The 16,976-nt window shown below is 38.8% G+C and overlaps 6 protein-coding genes and 1 non-coding gene across 8 annotated transcripts; 3 read left to right on the top strand and 4 right to left on the bottom strand.

Moving 5' to 3' along the window:
- Nucleotides 1-207: 207 nt before the first annotated feature.
- On the top strand, nt 208-1,596 carry LOC18019069 (protein ELC-like). The gene has a single exon (XM_006399825.2). The coding sequence runs from the start codon at nt 298-300 to the stop codon at nt 1,420-1,422; it is 1,125 nt and encodes a 374-aa protein (XP_006399888.1). The 5' UTR covers nt 208-297; the 3' UTR covers nt 1,423-1,596.
- An 86-nt stretch (nt 1,597-1,682) lies between these two features.
- Nucleotides 1,683-3,464, bottom strand: LOC18019068 (nascent polypeptide-associated complex subunit alpha-like protein 3). 2 transcript variants are annotated; one of them, XM_006399824.2, is made up of 4 exons: nt 3,199-3,464; nt 2,839-2,905; nt 2,317-2,450; nt 1,683-2,228 (listed from the first exon to the last, which is right to left on the bottom strand). In XM_006399824.2, exons 1-4 carry the CDS (start codon nt 3,259-3,261, stop codon nt 1,878-1,880), a joined length of 615 nt encoding a protein of 204 aa, XP_006399887.1. In that variant the 5' UTR covers nt 3,262-3,464; the 3' UTR covers nt 1,683-1,877. The 2 variants fall into 2 exon arrangements, with proteins under 2 accessions (XP_006399887.1, XP_006399886.1); XM_006399823.2 differs by having other exon boundaries at nt 2,317-2,447.
- A 53-nt stretch (nt 3,465-3,517) lies between these two features.
- TRNAK-UUU lies at nt 3,518-3,589 on the bottom strand. Its single transcript has one exon. It is a non-coding gene; the product is annotated as a tRNA-Lys (tRNA).
- Nucleotides 3,590-4,580: 991 nt separating this feature from the next.
- Nucleotides 4,581-7,062, top strand: LOC18019067 (protein FIZZY-RELATED 3). The gene is made up of 7 exons (XM_006399822.2): nt 4,581-5,240; nt 5,335-5,457; nt 5,558-5,662; nt 5,754-5,996; nt 6,208-6,504; nt 6,592-6,723; nt 6,825-7,062. The coding sequence occupies exons 1-7, from the start codon at nt 4,749-4,751 to the stop codon at nt 6,876-6,878; spliced, it is 1,446 nt and encodes a 481-aa protein (XP_006399885.1). The 5' UTR covers nt 4,581-4,748; the 3' UTR covers nt 6,879-7,062.
- Nucleotides 6,984-8,432, bottom strand: LOC18018574 (ribosomal RNA large subunit methyltransferase E). The gene is made up of 6 exons (XM_006399821.2): nt 8,284-8,432; nt 8,117-8,203; nt 7,966-8,028; nt 7,765-7,863; nt 7,302-7,554; nt 6,984-7,203 (listed from the first exon to the last, which is right to left on the bottom strand). The coding sequence occupies exons 1-6, from the start codon at nt 8,359-8,361 to the stop codon at nt 7,094-7,096; spliced, it is 690 nt and encodes a 229-aa protein (XP_006399884.1). The 5' UTR covers nt 8,362-8,432; the 3' UTR covers nt 6,984-7,093.
- A 928-nt stretch (nt 8,433-9,360) lies between these two features.
- On the top strand, nt 9,361-10,120 carry LOC18018573. Its single transcript, XM_006399820.2, has 2 exons — nt 9,361-9,648; nt 9,862-10,120. The coding sequence occupies exons 1-2, from the start codon at nt 9,382-9,384 to the stop codon at nt 9,976-9,978; spliced, it is 384 nt and encodes a 127-aa protein (XP_006399883.1). The 5' UTR covers nt 9,361-9,381; the 3' UTR covers nt 9,979-10,120.
- A 38-nt stretch (nt 10,121-10,158) lies between these two features.
- LOC18018572 (telomere repeat-binding protein 4) lies at nt 10,159-13,991 on the bottom strand. The gene is made up of 10 exons (XM_006399819.2): nt 13,702-13,991; nt 13,137-13,243; nt 12,239-13,046; nt 11,977-12,150; nt 11,839-11,889; nt 11,677-11,756; nt 11,336-11,577; nt 10,893-11,213; nt 10,743-10,806; nt 10,159-10,636 (listed from the first exon to the last, which is right to left on the bottom strand). Exons 2-10 carry the CDS (start codon nt 13,215-13,217, stop codon nt 10,448-10,450), a joined length of 2,010 nt encoding a protein of 669 aa, XP_006399882.1. The 5' UTR covers nt 13,218-13,243; nt 13,702-13,991; the 3' UTR covers nt 10,159-10,447.
- Between the last annotated feature and the right edge of the window lie 2,985 nt (nt 13,992-16,976).

The following is a 16,976-nucleotide window of genomic DNA, read 5'->3' as shown; positions in this document are numbered from 1 at the left end:
TGCCAATTTGTCATGATTCTTAATATGAAATATGACAGTTCCAGAAAATGCGGCGGTAAACGATAAGTAACAGTTCACTTTTTTTTCAAAATTGTCTAACCTGTTTTGTTGAAATTGTTACCTTACAAACAAATTTTTTTATCAGTTTCAAAGAGTATCATATAAATTAGTTTGTGCATTCGGATTTAGAAAAGTAAACCTCTTGAAGACTGGGCTCAACTCGGAGCACGCGTAAAAGCTGTAGACTTCGCCTTCCTCATCGTTCGTCGTCTTCAAGTCGGATTTGAGAGTACCGAAATGGCTCCTCCGGCATCAGATCCGGCGAAGATGCAACAGATCCAGCAATTCCTATCCTCCGTGCTCTCTCAGCGTGGCCCATCCGCCCTCCCGTACGCCGAGACCACCAAGTGGCTAATCCGGCAACACCTCCTAAACCTAATCTCTTCCTACTCCTCCCTCGAGCCCAAAACGGCGACGTTTACGCACAACGATGGCCGCTCCGTGATCCTCCTCCAAGCCGACGGCACAATCCCGATGCCTTTCCAAGGCGTCACCTACAACATCCCCGTCGTCATCTGGCTCCTCGAGTCTTACCCTCGCCATCCTCCTTGCGTCTACGTGAACCCCACGCGCGACATGATCATCAAACGCCCTCACTCCAATGTCTCTCCTTCCGGCCTCGTCTCCCTCCCTTTTCTCCACAACTGGGTTTACCCTAGCTCCAATCTCCTCGATCTCGCCTCTCAGCTCACCGCCGCCTTCTCCCGTGATCCGCCGCTTTACTCTCAGCGCCGTCCTCAGCCGCCGATCGGATCGGGATATCAGCAGCCATCGAGGCCTTTTCCTCCTCAACAGCAGCAGCAGACGGATGACGCGGCGGAGGTCTACAAGAGGAACGCGATCAACAAGATGGTGGAGATGGTTCACGGCGATCTCGTCTCGATGAGGAGGGCAAGAGAAGCGGAGGCGGAAGGATTGCTGAGCTTGCAAGCCGGCCTTAAGAGGAGAGAGGAGGAGCTCAACAGGGGTTTGCAGGAGATGGTGAAGGAGAAAGAAACATTAGAGCAGGAGCTACAGGTTATCTCCATGAATTCCGATTTCCTCGATTCATGGATCAGGGAGAACAAAGGGAAAGCCGAGAATTTGCTAGTGGATTTGGATGTAGATAATGCCTTTGAGTGTAATGAGACACTGTCCAAACAGATGTTGGAGTGCACTGCATTGGATTTAGCCATTGAAGATGTTGTTTATTCGATGGATAAATCGTTTCGTGATGGGTCGTTACCATTTAATCAGTATTTGAGGAATGTGAGGTTGCTTTCGAGGGAGCAGTTCTTCCACCGAGTCACGGCTGAGAAAGTTAGGGCGACACAGATAGAGGCTCAGGTTGCTTCGATTGCAGCTAGCTTGCACTCTTCTTGATCACTGGCAAGATATTCGTCACTTTTTGCTGATTACTAATTATACTCGATTACTGTCTATAGCCACCAGTGCATATACAAAGTTGAATTGATCATACATACTTTGGGTTACCATTCTCTTTGATCTTATATAATGAATGAATTGGTTTGGGAGTTATGTTTTCCCTGTCTGTCATTCTCGAGTCTCATAAGGTCTCTCTATAAGAAAATGGTTGGAATCTGTCAAGACTTGCTATTCGTATCTTGAAGGCTTGACTAATGCCTCTGAGAAGAAGCGAAGCACTTGCATTTCTCTTGATATGACGGATAACAGTTTAAACTCATAACAAGCCACTCAGACTCTAAAAATACGAAAAGGAGTCCAAACTTATGGTGTATTGATACAACATGCAAAGTCACTTTGAAAAAAAAGAAGCAAAAACACGAAAACCACATCTAAGTAGAAAAGGTTTGTATTTAGGTGGTAAGCTCCATGATGGCAGAGACTATATCTCCATCAGCGGCCTTGAGAGCCTTAACTGCCCTTGGCTTAGACACTCCTGCTTGGGTCATAACCAGCTCGATGTCCTTTGGCTCCACACCCTCCTCATCTACCTCTTCATCATCCAGATCAACAGCAGCTGCAGCTGCACCACTCGATGTTTCTCCCTTTGAAATCATGCTGCTGAGGTCCGGAGCCTTGAACTGCTCTGCAGCCTGTGTCTGAAGCTGCGAGCTCAAATCCTCTATCTTAGCCTCACCAAAGATCACATATGTATCTGATGCTGGACTCTTGAACACATCAGGTTTCGATATCACAAACATGATCTGCATTTTCAGTCCACATTCTATCGTTAAAGAAACAGTCATGATTGTTAACACAACAAAGATTTGGTATAACAGAAAGAAGACAAACATTCTTGCTCTTTTTGATGGTGACACGGCTAACACCAGTGATGGGTTTCATCCCAAGCTTCAGCATCGCTTTGCGACTCTTTTTCTCACTTCTGCTTTGCTTTGACCGACCGCCCGCTTCTCCATCATGTCCTGCTTAACAAATCGTAGCGATGGCTCAGCAGCTTATAAGAAATTGATATCGATTCTATATTACCAAAACAAGTATCAAAGTTTCACAAACCAGCAGCATATATCGAACACATGTCACGGGTTAGTAATTCATACAATTCCAGGGTGATGTGAAAACAAGAAAAATGGATTCGACAGAAATGCTCATGACAACAAGGTTATCAAATTTTAAGCAAACAGATATCTCTGCTACTCTAAATTCAACTTAGCTTCCCGAATAGAACTAACCACATCAAAATTTTGTAGTAGATAATTTTTTTTTGCAAGGAGATATTGAATGCATTTGGACTCTAACTATGAATAGAGGATACTCTTCAAGAGAATTGGAAGAGGCCAAAACAAGACTGCTTACCTTCTGCCTCATCATCATCATCGGAATCATCCTCATCATCATCGTCTTCAACCTCAGGCTTATCAAGCTACAACCCAGAGACAGAAGTAAAAGTAAGTATCAAAATTCTTAAACTTAAGAGCCAATTAAAGAATTAAAAATTCGTAGACTTAAGCACTGCGATAATCGAGATGTTCATGGAGTTCGACAAACGAAGATTCAGATCTAAAACCATAAGACTATCAAAAACTAGACACAGAGATCAAGATAGAACGAGCTCAATAATCCGAATCCAGTCCAATCATTTTCAGACTTTGAGATAACAAGAAATTGAAGAAAAAACAGGAAGTAGAAAAAGAGCGAAGAGGAAGTGGTTATTACATCGATCTTCTGTTCTTCCAATTTGGCCGCGAGGATCTCCTCCTCTTTCAGTTCGGCAGCCATGTTTAGAGGAGGGGAAGAAATGTTGAACTTAACCGTGACGAAACCCTAAAACCTCTGAAGAGAGATTGATGGCTTGAAATGTAAAAAAAAAAAAGAAAGGCTAAACTCTGACTTCAAGAGCACCGAGACGGGTTTGGTTTTCTAGTATTATTTATACACTAAACCAGATCACAGCAAGATAGACTCAAAATTTGGGGCCTAAACAAAAAGGACAGAGCTATCTTTCAACCGTCGTCAAACTTAAAAAAAGTTTACTCGCCGACTGTGGGGATCGAACCCACGGCCACGGGATTAAAAGTCACGCGCTCTACCACTGAGCTAAGTCGGCTTTGTTAGTATTCTATATTGTTTACTTTATATACTCAAAACTAACTCAGCGTATGACATCGACCTCTGTCAACCCACCACCTCTAACTTCATTTTAAGCTCGCCTACTTTGTTAATTGTGTGTAATCGGATAGGAGAAAGAAACGCTATTAAAATCACACAATCCTAAGAGCATCATTATCGCTAAAACTGATAATGGAGTTTCTATTTAATATTTTTATTCTTAATTTTGGGAAATGAAAAAAGAAGAAAGAGAGAAAGAGAAATTGCTCAGGGATAAAATGAAAAAAGAGAAAAGGATGAAAAATTTGCTAGCCAATGTAAATATGACACTTGTATATAAGAATCGATTCTAAAGTATCTCAAATAACAACTGGTTTCAGGCATAATAATTGTTTTATCTTTAATTTAATGAAAAAATACCCAAAAAACTCTTTTAAGAATCTGCGATAATGATGGTCTAATATATAGATATCCAAATGTCTTTCTCCAAGTCCTTTAATTTTCTTAAATTGTATCGTATGAATTTTACTTTGGCTGTGGTTGTGGCGACGATTGTCAACTGAACATGTGTTTGAATCTTGCTCTTATGATTTGAAAATTATCCGACGAATCAAATAATCGATCATTAATACATACATGCATTACGGAGTAGACGTTCTCACACATTAAAGCCCATGTAAACTTCTTATTGATCTTGTACACTGATAATAACATTTTGATTTTATAGTCTAGACTTATTTGTGTGTGAATTGTAGTAGACAAAAATGGAGAAAACTTTGGGAAGACAAAGATAAGGGTTCTAATATCAAAGCATGAATTGACCGTTGGAGCATGAATTGATCCATAATTGTATCCATATTTGATACGTCGTTTCATAAATGTCTGTATTGTAATCAAAATCTAAAAGAAGAAAACAAAAGAAAGCTCAGATGACGCTCCTATATAATATTCTCAAAGTAATACCACCAAAATCTGACCGTTGGAGATCATTTCTCTTTGCAAAAGAAGAAAATTAAAATAAGAGTATAAGCTCTCTCTCTCTGTACACGAAGAGAGGCTTCTTCTGCAATCTTCTCCTTCGGTTGTTCGTTTTCTTTTTAATTCATCTCGGAACAATCTCTCCACCCATCACAGTGATTTTTGAGGAGAACCCAGAAATGGAATCGCCACAGAAAACGAAAACCGGTCTGAATCTTCCCGCCGGGATGAACCAGACTTCGTTGAGGCTCGAGACGTTCTCGAGCTCGTTTCGTGGGATCTCAAGTTTATCCTCTCCCTCTAAATCGACTTGCAGCGACAGATTCATACCGTGCAGATCTTCCTCGAGACTCCACGCCTTCGATCTGCAGGACAAGGAATCGACGACCCCAGTGAAAGAGGGAGGCAACGAAGCCTACTCCAGACTTTTGAAATCTGAGCTTTTCGGATCTGATTTCGCTTCTTCTTGTTTGTCTCCTGCAGGTAAGCAAGGATCTGCTTCTTCTCCGATTAGTCCATGTACCAACATGTTGAGATTCAAGACGGATCGTTCCAATTCAAGCCCCAATTCGCCGTTTTCTCCTTCCATCCTCGGAAACGACAATGGCCACTCCAGTGACTCGTCTCCGCCTCCCAAACCGCCCCGCAAGGTTCCTAAAACGCCTCATAAGGTATTTCAATTCCTTCACATTCATGTGATTTAGCTACAAACTCTTGGGAGGTGTAGAAACGTAAGAAGATTGTTTGTTTGTTTGATGGTCTCAGGTCTTGGATGCGCCTTCTTTACAAGATGACTTCTACTTGAACGTTGTGGACTGGAGCTCACAGAATGTTCTTGCGGTGGGGCTTGGTACTTGTGTCTATCTTTGGACTGCTTCCAATAGCAAAGTGAGTGTTAGAGATGTACTTGACAATTTTTACAGAGTTTGCATAATGTTTGTTATTTGGTGTGGTGGATTCACTAAACAGTGAACTTATGATGGGCCAGGTGACCAAGTTATGTGACCTGGGGCCTAACGATAGCGTGTGTTCGCTTCAGTGGACACGGGAAGGTTCGTATATATCTATCGGTACAAGTCATGGTCAAGTTCAGGTGTGTTGCTTTTCACCTTCCGATCTGTGGTTGTGGAAAGTTTTGATTGGATGCGTTGATGGTACTAAAAAGGTTTGATTTTTGCTGGCAGGTTTGGGATGGGACACAGTGCAAGAGAGTCCGAACGATGGGAGGTCATCAAACGAGAACTGGTGTCTTGGCATGGAACTCAAGGATCTTATCATCAGGGAGCAGAGACAGAAACATCCTTCAACATGATATCCGAGTCCAGAGCGATTATGTCAGCAAACTCGTGGGACACAAATCTGAGGTCTGCGGGTTGAAATGGTCTCACGATGATAGAGAGCTTGCGTCTGGAGGCAACGACAATCAGGTCATCTTGAACATAAGCTATTCAGTGCTCTACAATTTATAAGAGCCAAAACTCTGAACTGCTTTTCTTACTTTCAACAAAACTACTCTCTAACCATTTCACAACAATTCTAATCTGCTACATGTAGTCCTAGGCTATGTTTTAAGAGTTGAACCGCTGAACTTCTTTGAAGCTTGTCATATTAAGTGGTTGTTAATTTTGTTTGAAACAGTTATTGGTATGGAACAATCATTCACAGCAACCTATTCTGAAGCTGACGGAGCATACAGCAGCAGTGAAGGCAATTACATGGTCTCCTCATCAGAGTAGCCTCCTTGCTTCAGGAGGTGGAACAGCAGACAGATGCATTAGATTCTGGAACACGACAAATGGACATCAGTTAAACAGCATCGACACTGGAAGCCAGGTCTGCAATCTGGCGTGGAGCAAGAATGTGAACGAGATAGTGAGCACTCATGGGTACTCTCAAAACCAAATCATGCTCTGGAAGTACCCATCCATGGCAAAGGTACATAGGTTATTTTTTCACACTTGAAAACCCATTTCTTGATCTTTTTTTTTCTTCTAACACATAACCGATGATTGTTTTGTGTAGGTCGCAACCCTTACTGGGCACAGTATGAGAGTTCTTTATTTGGCTACGTCACCTGATGGCCAGACTATAGTGACCGGAGCAGGAGATGAGACCCTGCGCTTTTGGAACGTCTTCCCTTCAGTGAAAATGCAGGTCAGTATTCTTTCTTCTAGTTTTGATATTCCTTCAGACCAGAATCAGATCTTGTCGCTGTTTCTGCTTAGTTGATTGATGGCCAGTTTTTTTGTTTACAGACACCGGTGAAGGACACAGGCCTCTGGTCATTAGGGAGGACACAGATCCGATAACAGTTGCATCAAATCTTTTAATTTGTTTTTAACTGTGTATGAGAGAGACATATACTACTGCACAGAGAGACAGATAGAGAATAACACGCAAAATCTGCATTCTGTTTTATTTTTCTGTCTGATCCTTTGTAAACTACATTATTCCAGAAAATACCTGATACATGTATTAGAAAAAGAGTTACCATTGGATTGTTTGTATATGAAAAAGGCTTTTCTCATCGAAATCCCTGGCAGATCAAATAAATTTCTCGAGAAGATGATCTTGTAGCTTTTGGCCTCAACCAAGATGCCTTGTGAAAGATGGGCTTGCAAATTCGGGCAAAATCTAAAACAAAAAGAACCAGTGTATATTATAAGCAAAGAGGCATTTTTTTTTTTCATTTGTAATATACTTGGACTTTATGTTTGCAGTTGTTGCGTTACCTTGAGCATCCTCGCTCTCTAGAAGCTTGATGACAAGATGACCTCCATGCCTAAGTACACCATGACGACTGTCCTCATCGCCTCCTCCTCCTTCATTATCATCATCATCATCAGGTGACTGAGAGATGGCAGCTTTACCAACAGCTAAATCGAGGGCTCGCATTCCCAATTCAGCAGACAAAGCTGCATCTCTGGTGGTAATTCCAGATACTGAGGGACACATATCTGAAAGAATCACTGAAAATCCCTTTTGCTGCCACCACAGAGCAATCCATAGCAAATTATTTCATATAAATCGAAGACATCAAGATCGGTAAGGAAACACTGAACAGGTTAGCAAAGACCCTAAATTTGCAAGATTCAAGCATTTCCTCCCATCAACTTAAGCTATTGCTCTTAGTATCAACAATCGAGGCATTTTTCTGAATATTTTCCAATCATGAAAGGTTGGTTAAGTTCGAACCTGAGGCGATAACTCCCGAATATTTTGTCTGGGGAAGTTTAAAACATCGGCGCAAATGGTTTGCACTCGCAAATCACACCGTGGAGGAACCTTCACCTTCTGCTCTGAGATAAAAAAACCAAGTTTAAAGAGAAAAGAGAGCCAAGAATTGAGTGTATACACAGTAATGGGAAAATCAATCAATTTCAAGCAAGCTCTGACCTTTATATCCATACCGACGACATTACCACCGCTTTTAAGTGGACCTAAGCTTTGGCAGGCAACCTGAAACGGATTTTAAGCAACAAATCAAGTTAAGCCTCCTCTCGCAGAATTCATGGAAACAACTTGGAACACATGGAATCAAAAAGACCTGAAGCCAAGCACCAGGCGCGCAACCTAGGTCAAGAACTGACGAGCCTGGTTTGATGAGCTTGTACTGTTTTTGAATCTGTAGAAGCTGCAGTTGCAGGGAGAGAGAGAGGGAAGAGGTGATGTAAGAAGAAGAAGAAGAAGCAGAGGATGTAAATGTAAATATACCTTGAAAGCGGAACGAGCAACATATCCAAGACGTTGAGCTTCTCTGTAGAAGAAGTCCGGCGCTCCTGCCCCACTCATTTCCCCTCCGGCGTCGACAACAACCGATTTCTCCGGCTTCCCTTTTGTTTTACCAGACCTAAAATGCCCACATTTTTATCTAATTATAAAAAATATCCTTCAAGTATTAGAATCTATCTATTTAGTCCCTCGACTAAATTACTAATTGAAAGTGTGTATTTTCTATAGACTTACAAGTTACAACAATACAGTATTCGTTCAAAGTCAAGTTGAAATCTCAAAAGTTTCTATATCGATTTTTAAAATCCTAAAATCTTGTACAATGTAAACGTTCATGTAGAGTGTTTCTTTATTTTCTTCTCATATCCCTTTAATTCTTAAAAAATTTACATGGAATTGTCAACTTTTATCCTTTTATACAAATTTCATATTGAAAAAAGACATCGTTATAAGAACATGTAACTCCTTATTGCATAATGTTTATACATTATATTATAGAATATATTGCAAAGGGTGAACGGCATAGAAACATGAGTAAAGAACTGAGCTACATGCGACAGTATAGATTAGTATTGCATGAGATAGTGATGACAGTACCAATTTAAGTATTGATTTTTCGTCTAATTAAATAGTTTTTCCAAAAATGAAATTATATCTTCAATTTAAATTCTGATTAATTTGACTTAAAATAAACACTATACCTAAATAAAGAAAAAAAAAGACAACTCAGATTTTCTGTCATTGATTTTATAAACTCCGTTCTTCTCTTCTATAATATTTCTTCACAGTTCACACTATGTAAATATATGATAATTAAAACCGTTTTTCTTAATGCATATTAACTATTCATTAAAATTATAAGGATAAAATAGTGTTTCTAGAAATATATGCCTAAATAGTAAATACATTTGTAGACTCGTGTAAACTTTCGCGGAGATTTTTTTCCTTGTATGGTGCAACAAATGGCATGACAACGATAAGACGGTAGTACGTAAGGCGATAAACTCGTTTTTTTCTTGTGATATAAAAAGGAGTGAAGAGTACTGGAGTTACAAGACGGATAACAAAAAGAGAGAATCTATGGAGAAGGGTGAAGGAAGCAACAGTGAACGGCGCCGGCAGGCAAGAAGATCGGGGGCCATGAGTTACGAGGGAAGCGTCATGGATCTGTCTAGAGAAGGGAGAAAGACGCATCTGCTTCTGAACCAAACCCGTGTCAGGCCGTTGAACTCAATCCCTGGAACTTACTCAACTGTCTTTGACAATACTTCTCCTCCTTACAACTGGCTTCGCCTTGGCTGGCTCGCCGAGGAGCGCCGCATGCTGGCCACCGGCCGACTCTACCGGGTAATTAATCCTCTTCTTTGGAAGTTTTGGATTGGATCTACATTACTACATATATCTTGTCTTTTTTTACTAAGTGATAGTTAGTTGTTATCCTCAAGTGGATCTAGGTGTTATGGATTGATGATTTCTACTGACGCGACTTTGTTATTGCCGCTGTGACATTTTCATATATATATAAGCACGTTTGCATTTTCGTATAATTTCAATGTGCAGTACTTTTACGATCCAATGGGGCAAATGTACAATACTCGGCAAGAAGTGGAGCACATGTGCGCATACATTGACAAGAAAATGGACAAAAAGAATCGCGTAATCATCTTCATCGACTAATCTACTCTGTATCGATATGGCCTTATCATATAATTTAAGCCATTTAAGATAAATGAAAAAAATTCAAATCCTATGTACCCTAGACAATCAGGAATTTTACCTGTGTCTTGATTTTGTATGTTTAAGTTAAGGATCAACTCGAAGTGACAGTTTAATAGATTGAATGATGAACAAAAAAAATAAAAGAATTTGTCTAAAATTACATGTCAATATTACAAAAAAATAAAAGAATGTCTTCAAAGACCTATCACCACTACCATATTACAAAGTCAAATCAATTAGGAACTGAAATGAACAGATGTAACATAAAAGTAACCAAAAGTAGGTATTGTTTCTGCCAGCTATGATTAAAAAAATCCTCAAGTTGGAAAAATAAAATAAAGTATGCTTCTGTTGTTTTGTCTTTGTACAGTTGCCCACATTGGTTCCTTAGCCGTCAAGTGAAAGTTATTGTTATACCTTTCCTCCTTTACATGGACGAGCCTGTTTTAACCACCATTGTTGCAGCCGCCTGAAGTTTCCCGTTCTGTTTCAGTTGGTTCTGTGACCAATACCTATGTGCTGCCAAGACTCTGTCTAGCAGTTCTTGAGGCACTGGTTCTCCTCTTCGTTGCTGCGGTGAAATACTTGCCGTGTGAACCAGAGTTTTCCATTTGTCCTGCAAAACTCGCAAAAGTTAGTGGAACCATTAAGCTACAATTTGGAAGTGGCTAAGCTGGCTAAGCTTCCAAGTGTATTTGACTAGCTTCTGCTAGGTCTTTTACCTTCAAGTCCACGTAGGTTCGATGACTTGCATTCTCAAAAGAACGCAATTTCACATCACGCCATCTGTGGAATTAAGAGTATCAATCGTTAGTCGACCCACAACCAAAGTTAAGCGTATCAACCATAATCGACTGAACCAGTCTTTTTACCTTCCAGTCCCAAGTTCCTCAACTGCGTGTACTAGAGCTTCTACCTCTGTAACAGAGAATGGTCTCCTGGTTCTGCGCTGTGAAAGATCTGTACGCTTAGGTTTCTCGTTAACTGGAACAATTGCAAGAGCCTTGGATTCCAAGGCTGAAACTGGAACCAGCGCTCTTGAATCTAATGAAACTTGTTCATCAGCTGATATGTCACTCTGATATGGAACTAACTCCTGATTGTTCTCCATACAATTTTCCGAATTAATCACGTGATCTGCATCTTGAAGACGAAAAGGGATTCTAGAATCTAACGTGGGAGAAGCTGCGGACCTGGCATGATCAAATGAGTTTCCTTAGGAATAAGCTCTAGAACTTCACATTTACCCTTGCACAAAAGCAAAACTTGCAGCAAAAAAAAAAAAAACGAAAGATAAGAGAAAATTAGTTAGTACCTTTCCGACAGATTTGAAGAATCAGTTGGCATAGAAATTATAGGATTTTCGGAGCAAAGAGGTACAGGCAATTTTTCGGAATCAGGCTCCAAGGTGAAGCCAAGGTTGCCAAGATTTTCTCTACACGAAAGACCAGTCTGTGATAGAGTGTTGTTGTCATCTCTAACTTTCTTCCCTTGGACTAACACGCCAATACGTATCCCATCACCGAGTAAAGCAGTAACAGCCTCCATCACCGTCCTCTGTAACCAAAAGTGTTAAGTATCACAATAAATGTTATGAGATAACACTGCAAAACCAAATCTAAAGAAAACGACAGGGAGAGACATTTTATTACGCACCTTTAGTGAGCCTACTGTTGCTGTTTCTGGAACTTCAATAAAAAGCTCGGGAATCCTGAAGGACTTGATGCTGAACTTTACTGCAAACGATGAAAATAACATGAGAATCACATATCATGTCTCGGTCAAAAGGTCTGTGTGAATTATCAACTGATCAAGTACCACGAGAGTCCTTTGAATGAAGACCTACTGCGGCAGAGAACACACCACTTTCTGTAATCAACAAAGAAACAAAGAAATCATGAAATCAAAACCGTCTTAGCCAGATAATAAAGCATCTGGATATAGACTGACACAAACCTGATTCTCCCTTCTCAGGTGAGTTGGAAACACTTTCACTACTGAGTCCTCCATCAGAATTAACAACCAAGCCTTTGTCAGACAATCTTCTCTTCCTATGAACAGTCTCCTGCTTCCATGGGTTGTAACCATAACATAATTTTCTCTTGCGGTGAAAAGCCTTTAAACAACCATCTAGACAGATATCCGCAAGTAGAGTAAGAACAGAGCAGCAGCTAAAAAGGATGAATCAAAGAGAAACACAGTAGAATATGATACTAACCTGTTCTAGTGTCTTCAAAACACTTCATCCTGGGGACTGCTCTCCCGTATTTTTTCATCACCGACTTCTTTATTCTTCGATTTCCAACTCGTGTCAAAGGCCTAAATGACTTACATTTGTCACTAAATTTATAGAACTTACAATAGTTTTCGTCATCATCTCTGCAAACTAACTTAGAATGATTCCCGTATACTGCAAAAGAACCATTAGGGACACCGTCCGTGCCTGATGGCAGTTTTACATCGCCATCCAGGTGGACTGGTTCTGGAAATTGCACATGTAATTGACTTGGATCCTTTAAGCTGAAAGTATCAGCTGTTAAGCCACCTTCTTCCAAGCCATTGATCGCTTCTCCTTGGTCAAACCCGGCATCCACGTTAACAACACTTGTCTCCTCAGAGATGCCACCTGATCCAACAAGAAAATCACAATCCCCTTTCTTGTTTTCACACCGTAATAGGGGCTTCAAACCGCGAGCTCTCTTACAATCAGAAACCGGTGTTTGCTCCACAATGGAATCATTTTCCAGAGACGAAATTTGCAAACACGTCTCGCTAGTATTGTCACTAGTCGACTTTGACGCGGGGATCCCTTGATGAGGAAACTCGGATTTACAAGGCTTGTCATAGACATCTTCAAGTTCTTGCTTAACCTCTGCACCCAAATGACCATGATTATCCCCTTCAAATGCACAGTTAGACGTTGAGGAACTCTCGCTTTCTTCCAGCAACTTTCCAGCTAGAGAAGCTAGCAAATCAATTGCACTGATCTGACTTTCAACATCATCTCTCTTAATTGATACCTTCCTCTAGAAAACAGCAACCACGAGTCATCAGATATGAATTAAAGAACACACAGAGAAATTAAACGAATCCAAATGAAGCACAAGAATCTTTACCCTGCTTGAACGAGGAGCCTTGGGAATATTAGGGAAATCAAAGCCATTAGAGCCACAATTTAACCGCCTCTTGACCACCATCTCTCAATTATGCATAAAAAAAGAAGCTGCAAAGATTCAGCACAAAACTTTTACCTCATGATCATCTCCAGCAAAATTAAGTATAATTTAACAACTGTGATACTAATGGACTACAGATCCGAGGTAATCAGCTAGAGATTTATGAATGTTGAAAATCAGATGCAAAATCAGGATATTCAGATCAGATTTACAATGAACCTTTGATCATAACTTTTTTTTTTTGGGAAACATGCAAAGCGCAGCAAAAGTTTAAGATTTTTTTTTACAATTAACGTAGGAACAAACAAAAACCTGATCGTCCTAATCAGATCACAGATGAAACTGCAGACTTCTAACGAAAAGCCGGAAAATTTTGTATCCGGAATTTCGAAATTCGACATCAGATATAAAGAATTTACCAACGAAAATCACCAAAACCATGGGAAAAAACAGATCGAGAATAAAAGCAAAAACAGAATCGAGATCATGAATTGTGAAAACTCACCTAATGATCAGCCAGCGATCCCTGGATCACAATCTCGCGCCAGATAATTATAGATCACGCAAACTGAAAAATCCGAATCACGCTAGTTTACCCAGTAAATATATATCCTCACGAATCTGATTAGAGCAATTGCTGTACCATGAAGAAAGATTACAAGAAATTTACAGAGTTCGAAATCCCAAAGATTTTAGAATGAAGATTTCGCGATCATCCTTCTCATTTTCTTTTCGTTTCTCACGTCTCCCTCTCTCTCTCTTCTAGAATAGAAATAACAAAGAAAACATAAAACCCTTTGAAAAGAAACCACAACCGAAGGCTTAAACCCCCATTTATTATTTTTGAGAAAATACAATGGTTTTTACATTATAAAAAAAAAATATTATTGACCACACAACCGGATGTGGTGGTTCAAGGATATTGGATTACCGGGTAAAGCCGGTCACTTTGCTAACTTCCTCTAGCCACTTTTTTTTTTTTTGACAACACGTGGAGTATCCCCTCACTACACGAAACCTGTTTTCTTTGTCATTGTCAGAAAGAAAAAGAGTTAATTTCGGGATTGGATAAAAAAAAATATTCCATTTGAAGGAATATTATTATCAGGGTGTGATACCGCGTGGATCCGCGCTTTTACTGTTCCGTGCACGTATAAATATTATTGGTCCACGTGTATTGTCTTGCTGACGTGGTAATAGACCTTTGAATTATGTCGAATCTTTGCCAATAAGTCTAATTATTCGTTAAAAAAAAAAGAAGTGTAATTATTATTAGATCGTCTAAGGTAGTAAGTTTATTAGATGTTTCGAAACAATTAACTTCTTTCACATAAATATTTTTCAAAGCTATATTTATGACCTTTTTTTGGGGGGTCAAGTATTAATAACGTTTTGTAAGTTTGTTTATTCACAGTAATTAAATACTACTAGTTTACAATGAAATCGGTTAATATTGACCGGAGGCCAAAGACAGCTACTTTTTCAGCATGTATCCTGGTTTTTCTCCCTATAGTAAAACTACGTCATCATATAAATGAGCGAAAATTATTAGTTTATAAATTTAATTGATTTGGAAATCCTAACAAAATAACTTGTTATTGTATTATTGAATTTAAAAAGAAAAGCTTGTGTTAGTTGTTCTATATATACTAGGAGTGTATGATGATTCAATTTTGCAGTGAATTTTAATGGTTTCGGAATGATTTCCAAATTAAAAATACAAGTAGTTCAATCTAAGGAATATCTGCAAATTTATTAACTAAAATAGATTTTGAAATCTTGAAACCATTACACTTTTCAATAACACCAAAGCCAAAAAAAATCACCTCAGTTTTGAACAATTTACATTTCCAGCATAGTTCTAGATCGACAAATTATTAACTACCATATTCCACATAGTCATATTTTTTCTTCCAAACAATACTAGTGTGCATTAGGAAGAGACAACTAGAATATAATCTTGCCAAAGTTAAACATCTTCGAACCTTTAATTGTAAATTTAGGGTAATTAATTAAGCATATCCACGATTGTTTTTTGGTCAGGTCAGACATCCATGATAGTGTTAAGTATTGAGCATATTTCTAAGTACTGGACGAAAATAGCATATTCCCAATTGTATAAACTGTTAAATCACCCTTAAATCACTGGGTATATAAATAATATATACTATGGTTGCGTTACTTGCGTATTATTTTTTATTATAATGTACATGAGATCCAACAACCTAACAAATCGAGAGGATATTCCATTTAATTTGAAAGTCAGTTGGCAGAAGCTTATCGCGAGATATATTAAAATACCAAATAAATAAAATAAATCAAAAGGACTAAGATATAATATAGATAGATAGAAAAACAAGATTTCACATGGTTGATTGTCACACTACTCGGACCTTATTTTTAATACGCCGATAATGTTGGAATTATATCCATGTCGTTGTATACAAAAGAAATCCATGTGTTTGTGTTTCATATATGAACATATTATACTACTATATATATATATTATCTATGCACATATATATTGCCAACGTAACATTTCAAAATTTTATAATTCGATTGACATCGGCAATATATCATACCACGAGTTGCTCTTTCAACAAAGTTTAATATGGTATTATATGCAGTACTGTTGACAAAAACAATTATAATTATACTATTTGATGTATCGATGACATAATTATTGTCATATATGCCAAAATAACGTCAAAATTTTGATCTGTCAAAATTGTTATATATATGGATTCCATATCGCTTGGAATAATAGATACTAGTATTTTTATACATAAGAAAAAAGAAAGGAACCGAAGAGACGAAGAGGAGTAGATCTGGTCTTTACTCATTTGCGAGTTTGTCTGGTTGAACAGCTTTCGTTCTTTTATCTCTCCTTTTTCTCTCTGTCACCAAGTTGAAGTAAAGCAATCACGGATCATCACATGGTTCTCATATTCTGGCAACATTTCGAAAATTAATATAATATTCCGATAGGCGATAGCCCAAAGAATCTCATGAATGTATACCCAAAGACGAAATTAGAAACAAACTGAAGTAATATACAAAAACACAAGTGAAGGACTCGGCTTAGGTGTACCGCCGAAGATAGTGATCGTGCAAATCCGGCTCTCTCTCTTAATTTTTTTTTTCAGCGACCGGAACGAACTTTCTATCTAGAAAGTAGCTAATGTATTGTAATTATTTTTAATATCTACGGTAGGCAAAACTAACAATAATTTGTATGTTTAAAATCACATACAAATTACAAACAATCATGCACAAAAGCGATAAAATCACATAGAAAATAGAATAAAAACGAAAACCGAAAAAGCTAGTGCGGTTATTTATCTAGTAGTAGTAATAAAACAAGGTGTGCATTGAATGGGAGGAGGTTGCGTGAGTGAAGAAGATACCTGTAGTAGGTAGTTCAACTGTTCAAGTAACCTTTTGACTAAAAGTGGAAAGCGTTGCGTGAATAACACTCTGTAACCGTCAACTGTGACTAAACTATAAAATAGAAAGGAAGATGGAAAGATGCCATTTCAAAACGTAAAAAACAATTCCTCGTGTCAAAAAAAAAAATGTTAATGTATATGGATTTCGCTGAAGAAGAGATGGAGATCAATGCAGCAATGGGCTCACTTGCGAGAGATGGCAAAAGGGGAAACGAAACATTTGCCCAACTTTCAGGTCTAACTTCTTGTAACACCCTCAACTTTCATTTTAATGAATATTAACATTCGTAGCAAAAAAATTTGTTTAACCCTTCTCGTTGAGGTTGAGGTT

This window comes from Eutrema salsugineum, unplaced genomic scaffold (assembly GCF_000478725.1).
Source record: "Eutrema salsugineum unplaced genomic scaffold, Eutsalg1_0 scaffold_2, whole genome shotgun sequence".
Classification (NCBI taxonomy): Eukaryota; Viridiplantae; Streptophyta; class Magnoliopsida; order Brassicales; family Brassicaceae; genus Eutrema; species Eutrema salsugineum.
The sequence above is the reverse complement of the archived record's forward strand: the minus strand, read 5'-3'. Positions and strand labels throughout refer to the sequence as shown.